The following is a 25,966-nucleotide window of genomic DNA, read 5'->3' on the forward strand; positions in this document are numbered from 1 at the left end:
GTCGCCAAATAAAAGTAAACTATCCCATGAAATTGTGTGATTTATTTGGAGTTAAATTGACTAGTACTGTATCAGACCCTAAAACTGATTTTAAACTGACACACCAAGCAAAGATTTTTTTCAAATCCGTCACTAATAACGCAGTGCTAGATTTGATAACTGGTATTAGATCTGAATTTCTTAAACAATTATAAGATTTAGATGATTCTTTTGATAGTTACATTAGTAATCTATTCTAGGTCTACTACAAGGTGGTACTGGGCTCAAAAGTGGTTGTGATCTACGTCGCCGCAGATGAACTAACATGTACATACACTTTTTAACTGGGTGTGGTTTTATACTGAAGGATCACGACATGTACAAAATATATTATCAAAATTTTTTAAGTCATGTCATGGTACAGGATTACATTTTCTTTAATATGTAGCCTACTTAAAATTGCACATGAAAAGAATGTGGATGTTTTCTATGTTACACCTCATTCAATTCACCATCGCATTTTGACGAAAACCATTTTCGTTCATACAAATATCATTGGTCATAAGTGGACAATGTACAAATAGATCATTTGAATTTGGATAGACTTAATATACAACTTTTTTATGTTTTGCTCCAATATTTTACTTGTATTAAATACCAAAACACTGAAGATACTTTATATGTGTACAATTTTCTAGTGGGCTTGACAACGTGACCACCTCGCACACCCTGAGACTGCTACGTACCCTAGCACACCAGGGCCGCACCATCGTCTGCACCATCCACCAGCCCAGCGCCTCACTGTTCCAACTGTTCGACCACGTGTACGTGCTAGCTGCCGGGCTCTGCGTGTACCAGGGGCCGACTAGGGAACTGGTGCCCTTCCTCTCCGCTGCAGGACTCAGGTGTCCCACCTACTACAATCCGGCTGACTTTAGTGAGTAGCAAATAAGCCTGAATGTTACATATAATTTGTTAGAAATATTTTCCAAATATACACAAGTTAGTGATACGCCACACCATGTGTTGCTTAACTAGCTTTGCTGATATTGCATGAAAGATTTCAAATTTCGAGGTAGCTTTTTCATTCTTGAAATGTCCTGCGGACAGATATACAGTCAGACAATCAGCTAAAAAAGAATGTTTTCACCTATTTGAATCAGAAAAGAGTAATTTTGTCACCCTGCTGAGTAATATGTTTCAATAACACTCTGCCAAATTCCATGGTTGGACTTGCACCATCATAGAACTCATTCTGGTCTATGTAGAAATGAAGTTACATATACAATTTAAAGTCTACGGATGAAATCTTCCTGAAGATATCTTGCCACAATACATTCACATTATTCATTCATTGAGTTAGGTTTCATGGCAGTGTTTAAATATTAAAGGTTCTGGTGAGGTAGGGAGGGTACTGTTACGCAAGAGTGCACTAAAATCAAAACTTGTCACCGACTTTGGACATTGAATTTCCAATCAATTATTTTTCCTCTTCATCGTATGAATATTCTTTTCACTGGTCAAATATTACATGATTTTATTTTGCTTGTTTACAAATTTATTTGTTCTGCTATTTGCTCATTGCCATCATGGATACCCATAGGACCTATATAAAAATATTTGCTAATGCTCAGCCAAGTCCTATGGAGTGATACATAACACCAGTGTCGAACTCAGTGTTGCTTATATAAACGTGAAGCTTCAGCAAAATTCAAGTCTATATGTCAATTCATTTTCAAAGTATCGTGGGAAGAGACACACAGATAGACTAACAAATGACAAGGAATTACATTTTTCAAACTTCTCAAGTGCTAGGCTTCGCTAACGCTCAGTCACTTAAAGGGGCATTTTCTAACCACCATATATACTCGTATATACACCACCACTACTACACTACTAAACCTAATTTGATTAAATATTCATATTTAAATTTTGAAACAATTGGATCTGAACGATTTCAGTGACCCTGGGTTCTCCATTAGAATAATAAAATGTTCTGCACATTACCAAAGTAGTGTGCTCTGTGATTTATGTAACACAAATAACCGATAACGATCTGTGGAGTGCGTTGTTATCTGCTGCCTGTATCCAGATCATCCAAATAACAGGCTTCCAGCCAGAACCAAACTTAGTAGTAACAGTACACTGTAATTTTTTACTATAACGACGATCTCTAACGTGACTGTCAGACAGCTGTTACAATCAGCGGTGCTGCATGAATATAGCTATAAACTGTTTGGATGCCGTAACATGGTAGTTTTCGTGTAGTTACCCTATTCTTATTTTTCAAACGAGGTTATCTGATAATCTACAGTTGCTAAAATATCGCTCAACTTTTCTTTTCTAAGGAGGTCACCTTTGTGGTGATATTTGTCTGTATAGAAAATACTCAAATAAAGAGTGAACAGTAAGGTATCATGATTTGAAGTTTAAGCCGTGGGTCGGATTGCGAGACGCAAATTATGAAAGCGACACTAAAATTATAAAAGATTTACAGTACGTAGGTATTTGTTTAACTGTTTATTTCGAATCTGAATGTTTGCTTTAAATAAATTTTACATAGCTCATAAACTCTTAGGAAATTGTATGGTTTGTAAATTTTCTGTAGAAAAAAAAAACAAACAAACATGTCCACTATCCTTAATTTGTAATTTTGCTTACATATTTGTTTTATGAAGTCCATAAAACAAACACAAACAGGCTTTGCTAAAATAAAAAATAAATATAATTATTTTCACTAATGGCAATAAAAATTTCCTATTTTTGGTACTGTATTATTTGTGAAGGTCAGATGAAAAATTTAAAATAATATTATTTACTATTTAGATAAAGGAGAATTCTTTTGTAAGTTCACTCAAATTACACAAGTAAACATAAATATCAACAGTTATTTTTTGCTCAATATATGGTACAAAATAGAGGTACCAAAGGTTTGTCATTAACTAGGAAACGTCTAGTTTCTTATAATTTTGGTGCATTTGTGTTGATTATCGTGAGATTTAGTATTAGTAATATTTCTAGTGATTGGCCACGATTTTGACAATACCGTAGTAAATATGTTACTGTATTTATTGTAAAGGTCTAAGTTAGGGAAGGGAAATATTCGTACAAAATTACATTGAGATTACTTTGAAAGTTTTCCGGTTCATATAATATATAAACTTTGCTGACACAATTAATTACTTGAAATATTCTATTGTTTGGTTTAACATGTATAGACTGAAGATGGCTCTCTACAGCAATACCGAAATTTTTCAAGAATTTAAGTCTTAGTAAAGTTTTGACAAAATCGGGAAACTTTGAGTGAATTTAGTTGTAAAAACGGGCGCGTAAGTCTGACACTAAGTTTTAAATTATATCTTTTGTATGAAAAAATGTGAGAGTCAGCCATATATAACCTACAAGAGTACATGTATGTACCGTACTAAAATTTTGTGTCATAAATGTTATTTCGTTTTATTACAAAATATCTTAAGTCAGTAAAACACCGTCTTGGAAGAAGTATTTAGTGGAAGTCTTTTCTAATAAAGGAATAAAAGGGTTGGTTCATTAAACGAGGGTAATTAAGTTTTATCACTTCTTCGAAGTAGAATTACGTGTTTTTTTATTGGCCTAATCTTTTATAGCCCCGGTATTGGTTGCCACAAACAGCAAAGTTAACAGCCCTCTAATGACAAGAGCTCCATAAAATCAAGTGTATTTCAGTTAAGGATTTGAACTTACAAAATAAATAGATTCCATTTTATGATTTCATATTGCTACAAATGGGCTGTAAAGGAAAAACGTTTACTATCATAACGAATATATTACTAAAAAAATTAATAGTAAATAAAAATATAAATACCTAAAAATATGTCAGTAAAGTAGTTAAATATAAAAAAAACGTGGTGTATAAAAACTTGCAAAATTAGCCAAATATTTATATATGGTCTGGGAGAAAAAGGAAAAAAATTGTAGACCTAAAAACAAGACAAGTTCATATAAATATATGTCTGGAAATACTTTTTAGCGAGAGACAAGGCTAGTCAAAGATTTGCCCAGATTTCCACTCCAAGGATTAAACGAAACCGAACTAAAACCATTAGAATGGTAATTAAGACGAACATTGATCGTTTCATATGAATTTTTACCTCAAAAATTGATTAAACTAGGTTCCAGAACTTTTTGCACATGAAATGGATACACATGGAAACCAACATTGATATTCTGCAACTAAAGCTGTAGCAATGAATGCCATCACAAAAACCATACACCTGAACCATATTTGTGTACTCGGCATAAGAAAATATGTGAGGCATTATTATAAGAAATGTGAAACAAAACCAACAAATTTATAAATACAAATTGAATTTTAATTAACTCAAATTATTAATAATCACAGTTAATGGTAAATGGAATTCGAAATAAATTTTTCTCACAGATTAAAATGCAATACCACTAATCACAACTAAAGTAACAAAGCCCCTAAGAATATCATACTGTGTTTAGGTAGCCAACAAAAATAACAATCAATGATCAATGCTACCATCTTAGTAATAAAGTAATAAAATTTAATTCAAACTGATTAGCTCACATGCTTACAGTAACAGCTGTTGTTATTGCATTCAGATTGTTCAAAAGTGCATTTACTACACTGTTTGTTTTCTTTCAACTAAATTTGAATGAATTAATTTAGAATTTGTTTGTTATTAACTTTATTTATATCAATTCTCTCAGAATTAAATTCTCTAAAATTTCTAAAATTTGTATTGGATTTTATGCATTGGTTAGCCATTTATTGAAATTATAGCGCCTCAAACATAAAGTGTTTTATGACAGTAAATTTTTGTTTTTAATCAAGTATTTTACAAACTAAGGGAATTACAGTTTAAGGACCTATTTTATCCAATTTTTCAGGTGACATTTCTTATGAAACGATCAAATGTTTGTCTTAATTACTGTTCTAATGGTTTCATGCCGGGTTTATTTAATCCTAATTTTAATCCTTAGTGTGGAAATCTGGGTGTATTCTTTCGCTAGCCTTATCTCATTAATGAAGCATTTCCAGACATATGTTTCTATGAACTTTTTGTCTTGGGTTTGACGTCTACAATCACCTGCCTGGACCACCCTGTATATATGCCTCTATATATATATATCAATATGTATTCTCTTCATCTAGAAATAAAAAACCAAATATTGGTAAACTCTTTTTATAAATTTTCGTATGTCAGCATACTTCTTCAGATAACAGTGTATAAATATTTACAAATATTTATATATATATATATATATATATATATATATATATATATATGTATGTATATATATATATAAATATATATATATATATATATATGTGTATGTATATATATATATAAATATATATATATATATATATATATATATATATATATATATATATATATATATATATATATATACAGAGTTCAAAGAATGTGGGCAAGTATGGCCAAAAAAAAGTAAAATAAACACTATATTGCGCCCCAACACTATATTTTAGACTAATTCAGTTTGTATAGCATCTGCATGTCTGTTTTTAACTAAAAAAATCATAACTCAAAAACTGTTAAGGTCCACTTTAGTCAATAAGTAAGGTACAGGCTGCACGAGGGTAATCAACAGGCATTTATTTTGTTCCTTATCATTCTTTCATAACAAATTATCAATATCTTTGTCTTTTTACAAGCATATTTTATGTCTTGACAATTTTTTCTTCTTGTCAGTTTTCATGTAATTTTGTTTTAAAACTTTAAAAGGCCACCAAATTTATATCAATAAAGTTTGATTCACAAAAAAGTGAGGACTCTGTGGTGTAATGGTAGCAAGCACACAATTGGGAGGTCATAGTTAATGTTTTTTTAATATCATTTTGATTTAAGTGTGAAGGGAAAATTGGAATCCATATGTCCATAGATTTTTCAAAATTATCTCATGTTATAGAAACGTTTAAATACAATATTTTATACGTAAAAACACTTTTTTTCACATTTATTGTATTAAGATTATATTGATATAAATAACAAATTAGGATTCGAAACAAAGCTTAACTTAAACAATATTTATAATACAGAAATAGAATTTCTTTTTATGAAGTAAACTAAATCAGTTAGAAATATTTATCTGATTGAGTGAGCCAATAAATTTAGTGACAGCCTCGCTTGTTTAAATTTATTACTGGATAGTTACAGTAAAATCTGTCAAAAAATAAAACATGTTTAAATATTTTTTTTAATTATTGAAACTTAACTCCAACTCCCGTTGCCTCAAATTCAACACAGTTGAATCTTACACAAGTGATCTTTAATAAACAGAGATTGGAAGTACACAACAAAACTACAACATTGCAGAGTCATTCTGCTTTATTGGACAATATATTAACATGCCCATGATCATTGTTCAAGCTGTGGCAGTGAATTATTCACTCACTAGCTCGTATAAGAGTTGTAAAGTTGTGTAAAAACTGACATGCATGACTTTAGAACTTGCAGTCTCATTTGAGTACAAGTGTCTTCCCCGAACTCCCTTAAGATTCTAGTAATCTTTTCTACATTGTGTAGGATACATGTGAGAATAACATTGGCATGTAGTAACTTGCAGATATATACTATCGACTTATCAGTCTTACAATCTGCTATACATTCAGATATATACTGTGTTTATATTGGTTCTAAAACTACTACATAAAATATCTTCCTATCTCTAACATACTGGTTACCAATAGCCAGGGGTGTACTCAGAGTTTTGTTTCACAGAATTTTGTATAACATATTTACCGCAACCATTACTGTATAGCGTATATTGTTAATATTTACATTATTAAAGTAACATATACACTAAGAATATTCTTGGGATGTAAATTCATTATTTTTCAATATAGTTAGTTCCTTTAGTGCCAACAACTAGAGTTGCTTGAAGCTACCTAGGCCTTCCTGGCAGAAAGAGACTGGCTCAAAAAGTGTTACATTTTAAAATCTCAGATGTGAAATTCGTCCCTCTTCTATACCCTCCCAAAGGAAACTTAATTAAATAAACTACACTTGCGTAAATAACATACTCAATAATATATCTTTATAGAAAAATTCATTACATTTTACTCTTTTTAACAAGAAGCATTCCTTTAATTTATTGGTAATCAACTTGTTTGTTTTTCCAAGTAAGTTTAGCAATATTGAGGGTCATCAGATTTATATTTGCTACTTCCATTCGTTACTTTGATATTTTAGTAGAAAAAAACAATTCAGCTATCATTAGGACTCTCAAATTGTCAAAACCTCCAAAAATAAACACTATAAGCTAAAGCTTATCATTTTAATTGATTTTCGGTCTCTTTTTACCTTACCCACCAGAAACATTTTACACAAAATACATTGTTAGTGTAACTTTATTTTTATTAATATTGACACCTCAAGTAATGCAACATCCCCTAGAAGAAAATGATATTGTATATTTTCGTTTCATCCATTAAACATTGGAAAATTTGGTCTTGCTTGGAAAGTCCATAATAAATTAACTATTTACAGTTATTGAGATGACAGATGGAGAAGAAGAGGACAACATCATCAAGTTGTCCCAGGCAACAGACAACGGCAAGTCTACCAGCTACCTAGACAACCAGGATAACTCTGACAACCCTCACAATAGGCTAAGGGGTGAGTGAAGACAAGGTCCTTAGTTTGTATTTGGAAAATCACTTCTAGATTAAGAAGAAACTAAAATTAAGAAAAGCTGTTTATTTTTAGCATAATGTTAGCATTATTTTACCCATTGGAGTTTGTGTATAAAGGAAGTGAAAAAGTGCTTGACTATAATTCATGATCAAAATTGGAGGGTATCAAAAGGGTTAAAAATATCAAACAATTCTTTTTTCTCAGATCATATATTTTTAACTTGATAAAAATACAAATTTACCATTAGACATAAAGTTAAATCAGCATGAAAATTTTGCTGTAAAGGTTGATTTTTAGTCTCTGTATGTTTTTGGCCTTACTAAAACACAGCTATTATTTACATGTTTTTTGGTTGGTTTTAAACATGTCAAGTTAAAAAATATATAAGATATGAGAGGAAGTTATTTTTTTATATTTTTAACCCTTTTATTACCCTCTGAATCTGACCTCCCCAAAACTAGTGTGGATGATGATTGATTTCTTTCGTAAGCAAAATTTTTCCATTTATTTAAAGGAAAACTAGGTGTATAATGTAAACTGGCTCTTGCCTACTAGATTACAAAGCAAGATAGGAAAGAACTTGAACTACTGATAAAAAAAGTCACACAACTTTCTCTTGTTACATATATAATATCATGAAACATACATTGACATTTCTTTACCATTTTTAACAAATAACTACAGTTTTTTTATCTCTATCTCCATTGCCAATATTATGGACATGCAGGTACAACTGATATATCCGCTTAAGGATATGCAAAAATAATAGTGAACCCTTACGTTAGTCCTTAATAGTTTAAGTTACATTTCAACCTAAATTGTAACCCTAACCTTTAATCTGATAAATCTCATATTTTTGTAGGTTTGTGGTAGTTTCTTAATATATAATATGCTAGAAGCTTTAAAGATTTAAATAGAATTGTATAAGGCTAGTTTGGAAATTTAGTGAAAATTTTGCTTTTTTTTAAGAAATCTTAATTTTAAAAGTTTTTATTTGGATTTGAAAATATAACAAATATAAAAACAGACATTATTAAATATGACAGAAATGTACACAAACTATCTACCTAATTTCCTAACTAGGTCCACTGCTTGGTCTCTATCATGGTTGAAACAGCAGATTTTTGCTGCATTTTTAACAAAATATCAGTGTTGGTTGCTTTACAAAATGTAAGGACTTGATGTGTGCAAAAATTGATTAAAAAACTAATTTGTTTACTTTGTGGTTTTTATATGAAACTCTATGAACCTCTTATAATATTCCAAAATTATATTTTTAGATCACCACAATTCTATATTTTGTATAGAAAATAAAGCATGCAAATTTAAGAATCAGAAATGTTTTATCCAGTGTGAATGTTGTGTTGCTTTACAATACTGCACTGAAAATTCCACGGTTGTTATTGCGACAAAAAATGTTAAAACTTAAGCAAATTAGAAAATTATTATAATGCAAACTGTTGTAAGAAATGTGACTTGCCACAGGTAGGCCGAGTGAGACAGATGAGAACAAGCGTCACCTAGCTGCTGTACTGCTCAATCACTATAATGATCAGAGAGACGCAGAGGATTCTGTCTGTGCACAAACTTGGTGTTGCTGGGTGCAATTTTGTACACTGTTTCGACGAAAGCTGCTGCAGATACGCAGAAACACGGTGAGGGTTTAAACATTAATGTTGTCTTTTACTATAAGGTTTGTTTTACTTTGTTTAGTGACTACTTTTGAAAAATAACTTTAAGATGATTTAAACTGTAAAAAATTGTCATAGTTTATACGCAAGCACTGCCCAATTTCCAAAATGGCTTCATAATATGCCAATCAACTACAATTTTTACCTTAGAAAAATATTAATTACACCCACCTTATGTGTATAGAGTTGGAAATAATATATGTCATTTAATTACAAACATAATTACTATAAAATACTAAACATTAGTAGCAAATATCAAAACAAAATCCTGTTACCTTTACAAATCCTTCATTTTCAAAAACAAACTTTAAACTAAATGTTCAAAATTATGAGATTTTTATATACTTGTTAAATCCCACACTAAGAAATATATTTAGCTACATATTACTAAAACTTGGATTTTCAAATTAATTCTTGTGTTACAGTTAGGGCTAAAAATCCAGCTATTCCATCACATGATCTGTTCCCTGCTGGTGGGTATCATCTTCTTCGACAGAGCCAATGATGGGGAAATGTTCTTTGACCATATGAAGTTCTGCATGGGCATCATCCTCTTCCACGCCTACACACACGTAATGGTGCCAGTCCTCACATGTGAGTTATTTTGCAGTGATTGGATTAGTTTTTCACCTCAGCTAAAACATTCAAAATTGTTTTCTCTATAATTAATTGAATTTTAGTGACCATCTTTTTTGCGGTACCCAGTTTAGGTTCAACTGGAAGTTAGAAACCAGTCAGAAGTGAACCCGCTTGGTGAGGCATTAAATAATACTTGTTATGGAGTAATAAATTATGGTATTGATTTCCATTTGTATTATGGTTATCATAACATGGGTGCAACCAAACAGTTTTAATAACTAACCAAGAGGAAGTGGAGGATTTAAAGGGTTACCTTAAACTTCTGTCGTACATAAGGCTATATTGGCCTCATAGGTCAAATAACCAACTTGTTGCTAAAATATCAATTTTATTCATATATTTTGGGTCTATTGACCATTTTTTTCTAAATTTTCCTCTTCTTCCAAGTAAGTTAATGTCCCCCCCCCTTGACCCTATGTAGCAGCGCTCATAAATCATAACATTAATGTTTATATTTTTTGTAACATTTTAAAAATATGTTTTTATCATAGTATTACTTGTAATATTAATTTTTTGTGTGAAATTTCTCATATCAGTATTGCAAAATCCAAAATATATATGGATTTGAAAGGTATATTTTCCAAATACATGCAAAAACTTTATGACTGTGCAGCCGTGGCATATAGTGTGTGTAAGCCATGTTAAAATTAGTTTGGGTCAAAACATTTTTCATTAGGTCTCTAACAAGCTCAGTTACTATTATTTATTGTTCCTATGTTGGTTGTTGCAGTTCCCTACGAAGTAAAGTTGCTGGCTAAGGAACACTTCAATCAATGGTATGGACTGAAGCCCTATTACATGGCCCTAACACTATCCAGGGTACCAAGTTTGGTGAGTTCTAAGTAAAGCAGATCTTTTCTTTAAAAACCAATTACCGTTTAATAAGGCGGAACATGAATATGACCATAGTGGACAGCAGTTGGGCAAATTGAGAGTGGACGAATAGTTTATAAATTTACTACTCATAAAAAGTTCCATAATGGTGGCAATTGTCACTGCTGGTACCCTGTTTTACCACAGTGAATTATTAAATACCACAGCATATAAATACAGTGTCTGCTTTTTTTAACTGTAGTGCACAGTAATACAGAACACCTATTGGGGGTTTTACATTGTAAATATGTACATTCTAATAAGATCATTGACAATGATTTACAAAAATATTATTGGTGTAAACATTGTTTCAGTATTGTAGACCATGTTCAATATCAGTAATTTTTGTTATATATTTAGAATTAAGGACAATTCAATGTAAAAGATACAGGTACTTAAACATATAAATGGTTTACATCTTTTGTTGGAAAAAAATAATCTTGATACTTTAATGCCAAGAAATTATAGCACTAAAAGTTGTGTGAGACGGAATGTGGTGTTACTTATTTCTTGTATCTCTGTGAAAAATTATAAATGTCCGAACAATTCCTGTTACCTTCATGGTCATAATACTTTTTTGTATTAATTATTTTTTAAAATTGCACAAAAAGAGTCTTTTGAATAGGCTTTAATAATTTTTTTGTAATTTGTATTTTAACAGTTTGTTTGTTTTGATTTTTAAAACATGACTTGTATTTTAAAATCAAGTTATTTGTTATATCTTCTTCACAAAAATGTTATTATTACTTTGAAAATATGAACAAATGTAAAAACTCAATAAATTTTTATACAAATTTGAGTTTTTTTATTCATTGAACTTTGGTGCATGCATACATAAAATAGACAAGGTGCATGCTGTATCCAACATGTCTTTCCAGTCATGAAATAAAATAATAATAACCATAATAAAGAATAATCAGAATAAAAATATATAAATCGTTATAGAGTATCAAAGGATTGAAAGATGTCAGTATTCTAGATGTCAACTCATATCCTATCATTTCTTTACTCTCCTAATATCCTTTTTCCAGAATTTGTGTTTATGTTGCTATAAAAATAATTGTGTTTAACCATTCGGTTATCTTGCTCAGGTGATCTTCAGTCTACTGTTCCTGGTGATTGTGTATACGATGTCAGGACTGCCTCGGGACCTGGATAGGTTCATTGTGTTCTGTGCAGTTGGCATCATCACCAGTTTGATAGCCGAGGGCATGGGGTTGGCTATCGGCTCGGTCTTCAATGTAACCGTGAGTGTAACTTCTCTGTTAGACAGAACTTACTTCAACTGATTAATTCGGATTTCTGACAAGCATTAATTAAAATAGAACAAATCGGCCTGAAAAAATATTGAGATCAATGCCAAAAAGTTTTGCTATTAAGCTTCCATTGTTTTTTCACCCACTGGTACACGTTTCATGGATTAATAATGGAAATTTATTATATTCGAATGGCAAAATATTATTATTCATAGAGGAGAATAATTAAATGAGCATCATAACAATTCCTTAAATTAAATTTCTAGAAATTTTGGCATTATTCAAAAGAGTGATAAAACCCATAAATATATAAACCAATAAATATACTTTACAATTTTATGTATTTGTGTGTTTTAATTTAACTATATTATGAACACAACCGTGTTGTTTAAACTATACTCCTCTATTAAAACAAATTTTCTTTGAATAATTTCAAAAGGTTTTAACTGCTAGTAGAAAGTTAAAAGTATGTAAAAGTAAAACTAATTAAAATTGATAGCAAATATATGGGTAAATTGTTAAAATAGTATAAAAAATACAAACATTATTCAACATTACTTCGAGTTTTATGTATTTTTGGACTTTGAACTTGAATTTTGATTTGCTATATTTTTTAAATATTTAAGAATAATTTTAATGGACTATTTATGTTTAATTTTGTAAACCCTATTGAGTTCTAGTCTGCTAAACAATAGGAATGTTGAATTTATAAAAGTTTATCCTTGAGACAGCCCTCAAACTTGTATATATATATATATATATATATATATATATATATATATATATATATATATATATATATATAATTAATTCATGATAGAGTAGATAATCATTAAATGAATTCAATAGTTAGGTAGTATATTGAGTTTATATATTTATAATGAAATTAGGAATGTAATCATACAAAACGAGTCAAGTTTTTACTTGTTTTTTCCATCAAACAAATTTTATTTATTGTTATTGTTCAAACAAAACCATAAATATATATTTATAAAGTATCCAGTTCATAATTGAATTGTGTATGATCTAAAAATCTTCCTACTGGGAATTTGTTAAGCTAATTACCTCACCTAATTAAACTGCTTTGTATAGGCTGAGTTAAGTAAAATAACTGATGTCAGAAATTGCAGAAGTATAATAAAACAGCTCAGACATGTAATGTGGTAGATGGCATAGTAATGTTCAGCGGGGACGCTGCTTTAGCACCCCCTGGAATAAGCACCCCCTCGGGCTCTGAACGTCACGGCAGGGGGTGCTAATTCAGCGCACGGACACGGACCAGGCACTGAATTAGCACCCCCGACTACAAGGGGGTGCTAAATCAGCGCATGAACATGGTCGATGCCTGAATTAACACCCCCCTGTTCCAAGGGGGTGCTTATTCAGCGCATGGACATGGGCTCAGTCACTGAATTAGCACACCCCTAGCATTCAACCAGCAAAAAGGATATTTATATTTTACATATTCAATTTAATCATAATTATAACAGTTGTTATCTGGATTTTTGTGACGCTGCACTTATAAGCTACTATCTACGATTGTTTTGCAATTTCCGATACACGATTAAATACTATAATAATCAAATATGGCTACTTTCTCTTCAAAATTACCATAGACTTAACATTACATAATAATGCTCCGACTAACAAGGCTAATAGACCTTAGCACTCCTCCCTCTCACACGCATTGTCATATTTGTGTAATAATTTTTACTCATGACTTTGCTTTCTTAATTTTTTCTCAATATCACCTATTAAAATAATTAATTAAATCATATCCTTCATTTATTCTATTTCAGTTTATTCTTTCAGTTAATACGTTTGTAAATTTAATTAACAGCACTGCTAAATATATATAAAAAAACATAAAATTCTCTACGCACAGATCATTAAAGCCCATGTAGGCTCTTTTCCCTTTACGTTTTTTAATTACGAGTATACAGTAATTAGAGACAAACTAAAACTAATGATAAATGCTGCTCTTGTTTTAATTTTAATTAGCTGTCTTAATTTAGATGTATGGATTCATTCTTTTGAGATATAAGATTTGTATTATTGTATATTAAGTTCTTTCATATCAACTATAAGAATACTACTATAAAAATACCATCATTTGTTTTCCCTCTCGAATATAAGATATTTACTGCTGTGTCTACAGTTATACATTTTTGTGAAAGTAAAAGCTATTTTTGAGTAGATTTTTGGAATATTACGGAAGGTAAAATGTAATTATGGTTTGTATACACAATTAGTCTAGTATCTATGCTGTGTCATTTTTATTGTACAGGTATTGAGTACTGGGCGTCCATACCAATGGAAGATCTACTCATAGTCTAGATAAGGGTATTCACTGAGCATTAACAGTTAATCCAATCCTTAATCCCAATCGTGAAAACTCAATGAAACATGTTTCTAGATATAATTAAAACTATGTTATTTGTATACGAATCCATAATTAAACTATTTTATTTCATTTAATAGCTTCACGGAAATGGAGTGTTCTTTTTTTAGTTTAATTAACTCATCAAATAAAAAAAAAAACTAATATAATTTTGTAAACAATTTAAGGCTCGTATTTTAGGCAAAAATAGTTCACTGTTTACACAGTATAGAATTTTTCTTTGCGGCATTTTTTTTCATATTTAATTTTAATTACATTTCAAAATTAGGGTTTTATGGAATGAAACAGATGAAGCATGAAAATTCATGGACAAAAATCATGGAATGTCGCATTTAAATTAAAATTTGAATATTTTCTAATGACCATAATTTATTTTCATCAGTAGTATGTCATTTTTTTTAAAAGACATAAAGGAGATGTCTATGACGTACCAGTTTTATTCTACAAAAGTTCCGTACGAAGGGGCGGGGAATCAGCTAGTAAAACATATACAAACTTGAAACTCCTTATTTTTGCCATTACATTGTTGCTCGTTATATATCGGCCGTCTACCAAATATGACATATACAGAGTGAAATCAACCAGCAAATATCGATTGTAGGACTGTAGGTGCACACATAATTTTGACGAAGCTGACGAAACCCGTCCGTGCACTACCGACCCTACTGTCCAAAAACTGATCTGGCCGGATCAAGTGGTCGAGTAATAATATCGATGTTTATTATCAGTTGTGTATTCCTATATTAATACAGAACTTATTATGTATAATGAATTTGTTTGATGAAAGTTCGTAAAAAATATAAGAAAAAATCAAACAATGTTCGAGTATACAGGCCCAAGGTGTGGCATATTATACTCTCTAGGTAACGAATACTTTTACACGAGTAAAGAGAAAAGATAAACTAGAACACTGGTAATGATGTATGGACAAAAACTGAAAATCATCGCCTGTTTGTATGCAGTTAAAGAATCTTTAACTATTGTGTTTTTACATTAGTCACACGTGCACTTCTAACCCCATGTATCTGGGAGTGTCAAACTTAAGGATGAACATTCTTACGATATTGTATAAAGAAGAGTGAAATCTCAGTGAAGTCTGTAATAAAGCGTCTATAAAAAGGTAAAATTTAAAATTACACTTCAGCTTAGCTGTACTTTTATTTTAAGGCTATTTATATCGGAAAGTGTAATGAACGTTGTTACACTCTAATTTTTCAATTCGTTGCAATATTTATAACTGATTTGTAAACTAGGTAGTCAACAGTGATGTATAGAAGCATAAATATTACTTCAGTAATAATAAAAAAATACTATACAAATATACATAATATCTCATTTTGTATACAGTAAACTTTTATGTTTTTTATGTTTTATTTTTCCGGGTAGAACAAAACTTTAAACCTCGGTTAGAAACAAACTTAACAACTGCAACAAATAGCAATCTTTACTGGTACATTTAAAGCATCTACGTTTACCACCCGTAATCAATAGCATATCTAAAAACTCCGTATAAATTTACAAGCCAGAAGTAGGTCTGAGGTCTTCCATTTAAAAAACAAAATATTAAATAGAAATATAATAACTATAAAGACATTTTTAATTTTAGGTCTAGGTAATCAACATGTATTAGATTGTTTTTTCTGACGTCTTAATCAAAATATAAAACTTATATTCACAAATAATTAAGGACATTATGACCACAGTTCAACAATGTAATGTTAAAATCACTCTGATTAGAGCAGCTAAAATCAAAAACAGCTGATTGTTGCAGCCCACATTCAGTGCTGTCATATAATAAAGGCGGATATTATTTGGTAATTGGTTTTAAAAAACAAACTATCTCCCTTAGTTCACAACCAATTTTTAAAACTTGGTATCGTTGGATTTTTAATTAAATCGTGTAATAATTGAGATATTTTTTACCATATATCGCTTTTAAGATATTTTACGCTTAAAGATTTTTTAGAAATCACTATTTTCAAAATAAAGCTTGTAACAAATTTAAATTTTTGATTTAATTATTCCTTAAGGTTATAAAGGTATGTACAAAATTTTAACCTAAAAAATCCATCAAATATAAATAGTAAAGTAAAAAAGACAAAACCAAAGCAAAATTGTGGCTATTTGAGTAATTATTGAGTTTTAGAGAGGTGAATATGAATGTTTTTTACCTTTGGTCCATGAATAATGTCTGAAAATATTGGTAGAGGTTGTGGAACACTCTGTATATTAATTTTATATTCAGAGTGTCCTGTAATTCTTAGACTATATACCGCAATTGCTCAGGTCATGGAAAACGCATTTCAATATATGGAAATAGATCTTTGGTGCTTTGTTTCCTATCCGTCAGTCTGTATGTGTTTTTTATAGACAATTTCGCTTTAATATCTTAAAACGAATAAAACAAATCCTACCTAATTTGGATCAAATATTTGTGGTAATAAGGCCAGTTATAAAAATATTCATTAATACTTTCGAAATGGCGGCCATTAAATCTGATTAACTGTGAATGCCTTAAAATCCAGCAGATATTGAATAATTTGAATGCCTATAAAAGAATAAATCTGATCGTTGATTTTATCACAAATCTAATTAACTTAAATACTATTTCAAACTAATAATAAATAACTCATTAAGAGCATATTTACTGTAAAAAAACACGGTTCGTGAAAATAAATTAACATCAGCTTTAGAGTATCTTGTCCCTATATTTTTTTTTTTTTTTTTGTCATTTATTATGCAAAACATTTGAAATACATGTTTCAGGCCTATCTAAGGATAGAATAGAATCATATATTTGATGTTTAATGAATTTATTTAAACATCTGTTGTTTTTAAGGACATATTTATTTACGAAAATTTAGTCAAGCGACAATCAGATGTATTTCCAATAAAACCGCTTATCTTTGATTTTGTCATCTATAACAGCATTACTGTCTGAATATTACTGTACGATTTTTCTTGTTTATTATTCTTAATATATAACAAATAACCTAGTCACTTTATTTAGTTTTTTAAACATATATATTGTGAATAAATTTAAGCTTTATGATAAATACAACAGTTTATTATTGTTAATCAAGACGTTTTGTTTTTGTCCTTCATTGTTCATAAAGGCGTTCATTGTTGATAAATTTGCAACAGATATTAATGTATTTCCTGTACTTTAAATGAAGGGACTAAGATGTGAGCACAATTGGCATAAGATATTCTGGAGCTGCCGTTTACTCGATTTTTTGTATCGTGACCTACTCGCTGAGAACCTCAATGTCGACAGTGGTTTGTTACAGTAAATCTGTGCATATGATATTTTATATATTTGGTCATTAGATTTGTGATAGAACTCTCTCAAATTCATTTTCTTGCAATATTTAGAATAATTGCAGATTTTAAGAAGTTAAAAGGTAAAATATTTTTAATAGCAACTATTTTGAAAAGTATTAAAAGATAACATCATCATATATTTTTAGCCGCCATAAAATTTTGACAAAGACTTGGTAGGATTAAAATTTATTAGGTTTTCTTTTTAGATTTTAAAAGATATTCCATTTTTAACAACAACAAAAAAACGCACACTAACCGACAGAGGGGAAATTAAGCAATGTAGATCCATAATACTCAGTATATATAAATGTATGTTTTGACCTAAGCAATAACGCTTTTGAAAATATGGTAGTATATTTATTGCTACGTGTTTTAACATTGTTTTCAACGTTTTTTTTTAAATTATAGTTGAACTCACTGATATGGATATAAACTGAATGATATTGATTCTTGTAGATATAAAATAATATTTAAATTGTTTGTCAAGTGTGTTTGAATTATACTATTCAGTTTAAATAGTATAATTCAGTTTATGATGGGTCCTTAAAAATAATTGGCTCTTAGCCGTCGCAAAATTACAATTTCACGGTTCTAAATTTTCCCGCTTTTGATTGGTATTCGAAAAATTAAAATAAATAAATAATTGTTTTTAAAGTGGTTAATAGGTTGATATAATCTCTGACTATGTATATTTTATTACGCATGCCGGATTTACGCAATATCAGTTCCTCTGCGTTGTTCGTACCATGATTTCAAATTAATTTTACTTTAAAATTAACCTGTATTTGAATGCCTAGAATCTAGTTTTTTTACTTAAGGATGATGCAAAGTATTTTTACAATTGGTAATGAACTGTTTGTTTTTGAAATATTAAGTAAACGACAGCAATGCAGTAAATATACTCATTGCAATATATTTAAAATTATATATAAATAAAATTATATATTATATATATTATTATATACAACACACATAATATATATATATATATATATTTTTTAATGGAAAATCAATCGCAATAATGGTTAAACGTTTATTATTCTATTCCGTTGGGGTAATTATTCATCTCATCAATACGGCGCTGATTTAACAGCCCCCAGATTCAAAGGGGGTGCTAAATCAGCACATGGCACGGTCAAGGCGCTGAATTAGGACCCTCCTATTCGAAGGGGTGCTAAATCAGCACATGAACACGGCCAAGGCGCTGAAATTAGGACCCCCGTATTCGAAGGGGGTGCTTATTCAGGGCCTGGACACGGCCACTGTGCTGATTTAGCACCCCCTTTCGTGACGTCAAAAATGACGTCAGTAGCGAGGGGGTGCTAATTCAGGCGCACCATGTTCAGCTACCTTCATCTGTTTTGCATTAAAAACTTTTCCAGTTCAATATCTTAAACTATTTTACAGTACTTTCAGATTCAAAATTGCAATGTAACAATTATAAAAAAAAAAGTGAAATATGAAATATATGTATTGAAAAATTTGAGTTTTGCTGGCAGTAAGCTGCAAGAGGGGGCTCCTTCCATTAATTATTATCTCTTCCAGTAAAGGAATTCCAGTTTCTTTACTCAACTCACTAGCTGTAACTAAATTTGTTGACAGTAGTAAAATTAAACTTTTGAATTAGGTTTATTAAAGATTTAGAAAAGTGGATTTCTTTAAGATAATTTAACTACTAAGAGGGAATTAACTCATGTCATTGCATGATATATAGAAAAACTAAATTCTCTATACTAACTCCACATAATTGTTGTCACTGCAGAATGGATGTGCGGTGGGCCCGATGACACTGGCCCCATTCCTGGGATTTGCTATCTACGGATTTGACTTTGCCCGGTCAATCCCATTCTGGCTTTGGCCAATGCTGAAAGCCAGCTTCATGCGATCCGGGGTCATCGCCATGATCATAGCAGTGTTTGGCATGAACAGGCCCAAACTGGAGTGCCACAATGAGATAATGTATTGCCACTTCAACAACCCCCAGGTACACTGTCTATTTTTTTAAGAAAGTAAGAGAATAGGAGTGTGTACTTAGCACAGAATCCAAAAGAATTAGAAATAGGAAAGGATAGGATAATGAAAATGGTATTGGAATGGAGGGATGTCTCATACATAATGCAGATTTTACTAATATTTTACATATAATAGTGCCAATCTACCAATCTGATACAAGTATTAAAAACAATTATTTGTATTTCAATTTTTTTGTTAGTGAACATTTTGAAATTTGTGTCTTTCCTTTAAAAATAGTGAAATTAAATGTATTGATAAGTAAAATAAATAATATACGAGGTCCAATCAAAAAGTATCCTACCTTTTGGTGCAACGTAAAACTGAAGTTACCTAAAAAAAGCTGGCGTTAATTTTCTTCAAAATAAGCACCCTGAGAAGCAACACAACGATTCCAGCGACGTTTCCACTTCTGGAAGCAGTCTTGAAAATCACTTTTCGGCATCGCCATGAGATCAGCCGTCGTTTTTTTCATAATTGCTTCTCGACTTTCAAATCTGGTGCCTTTCAATGGTTTTTTGAGGTGAGGGAAGAGCCAAAAATCGCATGGAGCCATATCTGGAGAGTACGGAGGCTGAGGAACTTGTGGAGTGCCGTGTTTCGCCAAAAAAGTTTGAATGAGCTGGCGCATTGTCGTAGTGTAGCCGCCAATTTTGAGACGCCCACAAGTCAGGTCTTTTGCGGCGAATCGCATCTCGGAGACGACGTTGGACACTTAAATAGTACTGTGCATTCACAGTTTGACCCTCAGGGGCATATTCATGGTGCACAACTCCACGGTGGTCGAAAAAAACAGTAAGCATCACTTTGACATTGCTTCGAACTTGCCTTGCTTTTTTTGGCCGAGGATCCTGGGGAGACTGCCATTGTGATGACTGAAATTTGGTCTCAGGGTCATATCCATAGACCCAACTTTCGTCTCCAGTTATTATCGATGTCAAAAAGTCCGCATCATCCTCACAACATTGCAGCATGTCCTCGGCAACATCCAATCGCCGTTGCTTCTGCTCGTCTGTTAGCAATTTTGGCACAAATTTTGCGGCTACCCGGCGCAATCCCAAGTCATCCGTTAAAATTGCTTCAGCTGATCCGAAACTGACATCTAACTCAGTACTTACTTCCTCCACAGTCATTCGACGATTTTCACAGATCAAAACTTTTGCTTTCTCGATGATTTCCGGAGTTCGACTTGTTTTTGGTCGGCCCGAACGCGCGTAACTTTCTGCCGAGGTTCGACCACTTTTGAAACGATTATACCACTCTTTAATCTGCGTAACACTCATTGCCTCATTTTCGAATGCTAGCTGAATTTTCCGAATGGTCTCACTTTGTTTTTCTCCGAGTTTCACGCAAAATTTAATGCAATAACGTTGTTCCACTTTTTCCGTCATCTTCACAGTTAGAGAAAACCGATACGCGCACTTGACTTATCAGTACATACTGACCCGTCTCCGGCGAACCAGTCGGGGGATCAAGATAAGACTTTGTACCTTTCCTTATCATAGTAGGAACTGTTGTCACAACAAATCTTATCTCATTATTGGCAGCAGAAGCCGCGATACACGATGAGGTCGGATACTTTTTGATTGGACCTCGTATGCTTGTACACAACCTTTTACATTATGACCTTTTGTGCTGTGTCGAGTTTGTATTTGTGTATCACAACCTATCATGCAGCATCAAGTTTTTGTCTTTATATTGTAATATTTCCTACTGCTGCTTTCTATTGCAATCCTTCATACTTTTTCAAGTTTGTGTCTCTTTATTTTGATCTTTCATGCTTTGTCAAGCTTTTTTTTATATCAACGTTTCTTCCCATGTTAATTTGCATATTTGGTGATTGTTTCTGCCCTACTCATTCTACTTCAATGATCGTGCTGTGCTGCATTTGCATTTTTATGCATTAAAGTTTTTTTTATGCATTTTTGCTAAATCTTGTTACGATAGCAGATGAGAGTCAGTACTGAGGAATTGAGTTTTGCCAATTGATTCTCTTGTCAAAAATTGACAGAATTCATATTGAGAACAAAAACCACCTTAATTTAAATGTTTTTAAACAGATAGCCCTGAAAATGAACTTGACACTGATATAATACACATCATATTAATTTTTGTAAAACTTCCTTTGAGTTGGTATTTTTTATATTACTAAAAAGGTAAATTGCTTGCAAATTTGGGATTAACAATTCACACAGGGGCACCTGTCATATTCAATCACGGCGTGGATTTGGGACCTATGATCAGTGAAGTTATTCAGACATTTCATAGAATTACTAACAATATGTGGTTCCAATATAATCTATATAGAATTATTACAATATTTAAGGTAGTTAGAAGCTTGAAAAACACACTATTGTCCTCAGGTAGTACTACACTACTTGAATCTGGACAAGACTTCACCTTGGATAGAGATCCTGACGATGATTGTCATCTTGCTGGTGTTTCGCTCCCTTTGCTACTTAGGGCTTCGCTGGAGGGTGTCAACATGAGGCTGTGTTTGCTAGAGACAAAATTGTGTTGTCTTGTGGACGCTTACAATAAGATGAGGCTCAACATCAATGCAATGTAGTTTTAAGTAGGAAATCAATTTAAGTTATACTGTTCCAGTTAATTTGGATGTGTTGAACATGACCTGATGCATTTATTATAAACTTTACATTTTTTTTATACATATTTCAATTAAAATCATTAACCCACTGTGGATCACTGTGTTTAGTCACATTTATCCCAGTGGGCGAGAATCAAGTTGTGCATCGGCACCAGAATAGTGATGCTGCCTGGCATCGAATTGCCCAGTGTTTGTATTCAACTTACTTGCATGTTGAACTGGATTCTCATACATATGTTAGACATATTTTAATCTTTATACTTAAAAAAGATACATAATACAATGTTATTTCATGCTGTTGTAATATTCCATACTATATTAATAAATACCAATTCAATGTGGACAATCAGTAAATCTTGCTTTTTCAACAGCACATAATAATAGAAACAACCAATATTGTAAAATACCAAACTAGTTAGTTGCTGTTATATTAACAACTAAGGAAAACAATAGATTAGTAGCACAAGCAGTGAATAAATTCAGCTTATTCTTCAACTTCTACATACACAGTCTATATAAGTACAAACTTGTTTGAGAAAACTAAAGAAAGAATCATTGTTGAAAACATTCAGTAGACTAACAAAGATGCTCACACATTCTACAAGACATTATTAGAACTATGAGGAGGTAAAATTAAAAGCTGATCTCTTTTGCAACCTGAACTCATGACCATGCTGCTAGGCCCAGTTACTAAGATATTTCATCAGTAATCTGCAATGAGTTAGTGGCCAACTATATACGAAGTTTCTCAAAATTCTATAGAAATTTTGCCAAACTAAATGAAATTAATATTTTAATATCTTAAAAAATTAAAAGACCACACTTAAATGGCATTTTAATATGCTTAAATATTTTGTTGAATTAGTTGATCACATTTTTAATGCATTTTAAAAATAAATATTGGTACTTTACTATCAAGTTTGATAAATTTTACAACTTTAATTCATGCCTAATTTTATACGTTTTACTTGGTTGTTCCTGTGCTCTATGTTGAAAATGTTTTATCTTACATAACCCAGCAAACAAATTTATACTGATTATAAATCACTTCAGTATCAGAACCTCTGACTGAAACTTTGGCTGGAAGCACTTACACTACAAATGCATTCGAATTGTTCTAATTCTGTGTAAATTGTTCTAATTCTGTGTAAATACTATTTAGCATTTAGTTATATATTAGTTAAATGTATGTATTACCGATGTGATTCTATTCATGTACAGTATTTTATTGTAATTTTATATTGTCAAATTAGCTAAAATTTTATACACTTCTTAGTAGGCTAATTTGTCTACACTTACATAGTTAAAACATATTTTTCTCATATCAAAAATGTACTTATATTCTAATTGTTATTGTAGCCTTACACGTCATTTTTAATATCCTGACAAGGCATTCATTTTACTAGATGGAATATTTTAAAGGAAAAATAAATTACAGGTAAAAACAGTTGTATGTACTATTAATGTTTTTAAAAAGAAAAGAAGTACTGTTTGCTAACAAGAAACGCTGTAAAAATAAATACATGTTTTTATGAGGCTAAAATCAATGGAACAAGTTAAACAGAACATGCTCTCATTCTTTTTTTATTTAAGGTGGATGTGTTATTTTATTCTTTGCTTTCAGCTATATACACAGAGTATAAATAATTACTGTGGAATTCAAAAAGGAATTAATAATTAGGTTACCTAATTAGATAGGCCTCATCCATAATAAAGCTTCCATTTATTTTTGTTAACTTTGGATGTCTTTAACATCTTGACTGTAGTAGACATCTTACGGCACAGTCTTAATGCTGTGTTCAATGTCACTCAGTATACAGCCGAAGTGAAGGTGATAATTTCAAAAAGAATATTTCTATTGAAAAAAAAATTAACAGAATAAAAAGTGTTGTTCTGAAGATCTGCATGCATTCTAGAAGTTTGTCAAAATGTTGAAAGATATGTGTTATGTTAGTATATACCAAACAAGTTTAGAATTTTAAAATTTATATTGATTGTTTTTTTAATCTATACAGACTTTCTCTAAATCATCTCCAACATGTTGATCAAATTTCCATTTTCGTCTACTAGCTACCATAATAACATAAAATGCATTCCAGAAAAAATGTATGTTCGGTTAAAACATATGACATTCACTTAAGTTTTCTGGTCCACAGCAAGTCAACAAATTAAAAACAACTTAAATCTTGAAATATTTTGTCCTTGCTACGGAGAGATGTCTTTACTCAACAAATGTAAAACTAAAACTGAAACAAAATTCAAAACATTTTTTAATAAACATTGCCTTCTGCAGTGATGTCGAAATATAAAAAATATTTTATATTGTGTTAGCAATTTCTGACGTAGTATGAACCAGAAAACTTAGATGTAATTAAATCAGCTACGTAAATCAGTTAAAATATATTCCACTTAATTTTCAAAGTGCAACTAAATAATGATAGAGACCAAAATGGTATTTCATACTTTCATGAAATTTTACAAGTAAGTAATGGGAAAATAGCACAACACAATTTCTATTTTGCTTATTATTATGCTGAAATAAATTCAAAAGTTACATTTAATGTTAATTCTATCTCAAAGTATATTAATTGATTATCAAATCAACTATCAGGTATTAAATAATATTAAACTTACATAAACAAATTTAACCAGTTAGTAGTTTTAAATTGTATATTTATTTACCTGAAGTATTCACATTCATTATCATAATAATAATGATGATGAATATTATAAGTAGTCAGTGGACACAGTTACATTAGAAATCTTCAGAAATATATTATTTTTTTTAAGGATAATTAAATTGCTCAAAAAATCATTCAGATGCAACATCACTATTATTTAAACAATTTGATGTTTAAATTATAAACAGTGCCAAGATTGAAATTCTTTTTAACTCTTAGTAATATTTAAAAACATATTGTACTATGAAGGTCTAAATTACTGATATTTGTAACTATACATAGCATTTAAAGAACCCAGTTTTTGACAATAATGATTTATTTAAGGATGGTGAAAACCAAAGTATTCTTAAAAAACTAAACCTATTGTAATATGTAAACATATTTTAATGTAAATTATTCCTTGTTTGTATATAATATATTTATATATGGTATAATTATTCTTGCCATATCACTAGCTATTATACTGTATTATTAGAAAACAATTTAGTTTTTACATGTTTTGATATTTTAATCACTTACAGTGGCTGTTAAGTTTTGTACATTTTGTAAATATTTTAATAAAATTCTTTATATTTGCATTACACTGTTTTCTTTAGAACATCCGATTTCATTTCCCTTCCTCTGCAAACAGTTAAAACTGTGATCCAACACATAGCCTCACCACATTGTAATAAGGTATTTTTTTGTTATTTCAAACAGTTAGATCAATACTATATTCAATACGAATTTAATAAATAAATTGTCAATACTTTAACACCTTCGCTGCGGACGGTACCGGTAACTCTGGTTACCACTGCTACGTTGCGTTAGGAGCGGGCGGTAACTAAGGTTACC

General features: G+C 30.8%; 1 protein-coding gene across 1 annotated transcript in view; it reads left to right on the forward strand.

Moving 5' to 3' along the window:
• Positions 1 to 25,759, forward strand: part of LOC124354233 (ATP-binding cassette subfamily G member 4) — a 132,170-nt gene extending 106,411 nt beyond the window's left edge. The window contains exons 5-12 of the mRNA XM_046804539.1: positions 678 to 916; positions 7,503 to 7,631; positions 9,135 to 9,304; positions 9,766 to 9,934; positions 10,710 to 10,810; positions 11,944 to 12,099; positions 19,596 to 19,817; positions 22,207 to 25,759. Coding sequence (XP_046660495.1) covers positions 678 to 916; positions 7,503 to 7,631; positions 9,135 to 9,304; positions 9,766 to 9,934; positions 10,710 to 10,810; positions 11,944 to 12,099; positions 19,596 to 19,817; positions 22,207 to 22,332 — 1,312 coding nt within the window. The 3' untranslated portion in view covers positions 22,333 to 25,759. The remainder of the gene's footprint in view (positions 1 to 677; positions 917 to 7,502; positions 7,632 to 9,134; positions 9,305 to 9,765; positions 9,935 to 10,709; positions 10,811 to 11,943; positions 12,100 to 19,595; positions 19,818 to 22,206) is intronic.
• The last annotated feature ends 207 nt before the right edge of the window (positions 25,760 to 25,966 follow it).

This window comes from Homalodisca vitripennis, chromosome 2 (genome assembly GCF_021130785.1).
Source record: "Homalodisca vitripennis isolate AUS2020 chromosome 2, UT_GWSS_2.1, whole genome shotgun sequence".
Classification (NCBI taxonomy): Eukaryota; Metazoa; Arthropoda; class Insecta; order Hemiptera; family Cicadellidae; genus Homalodisca; species Homalodisca vitripennis.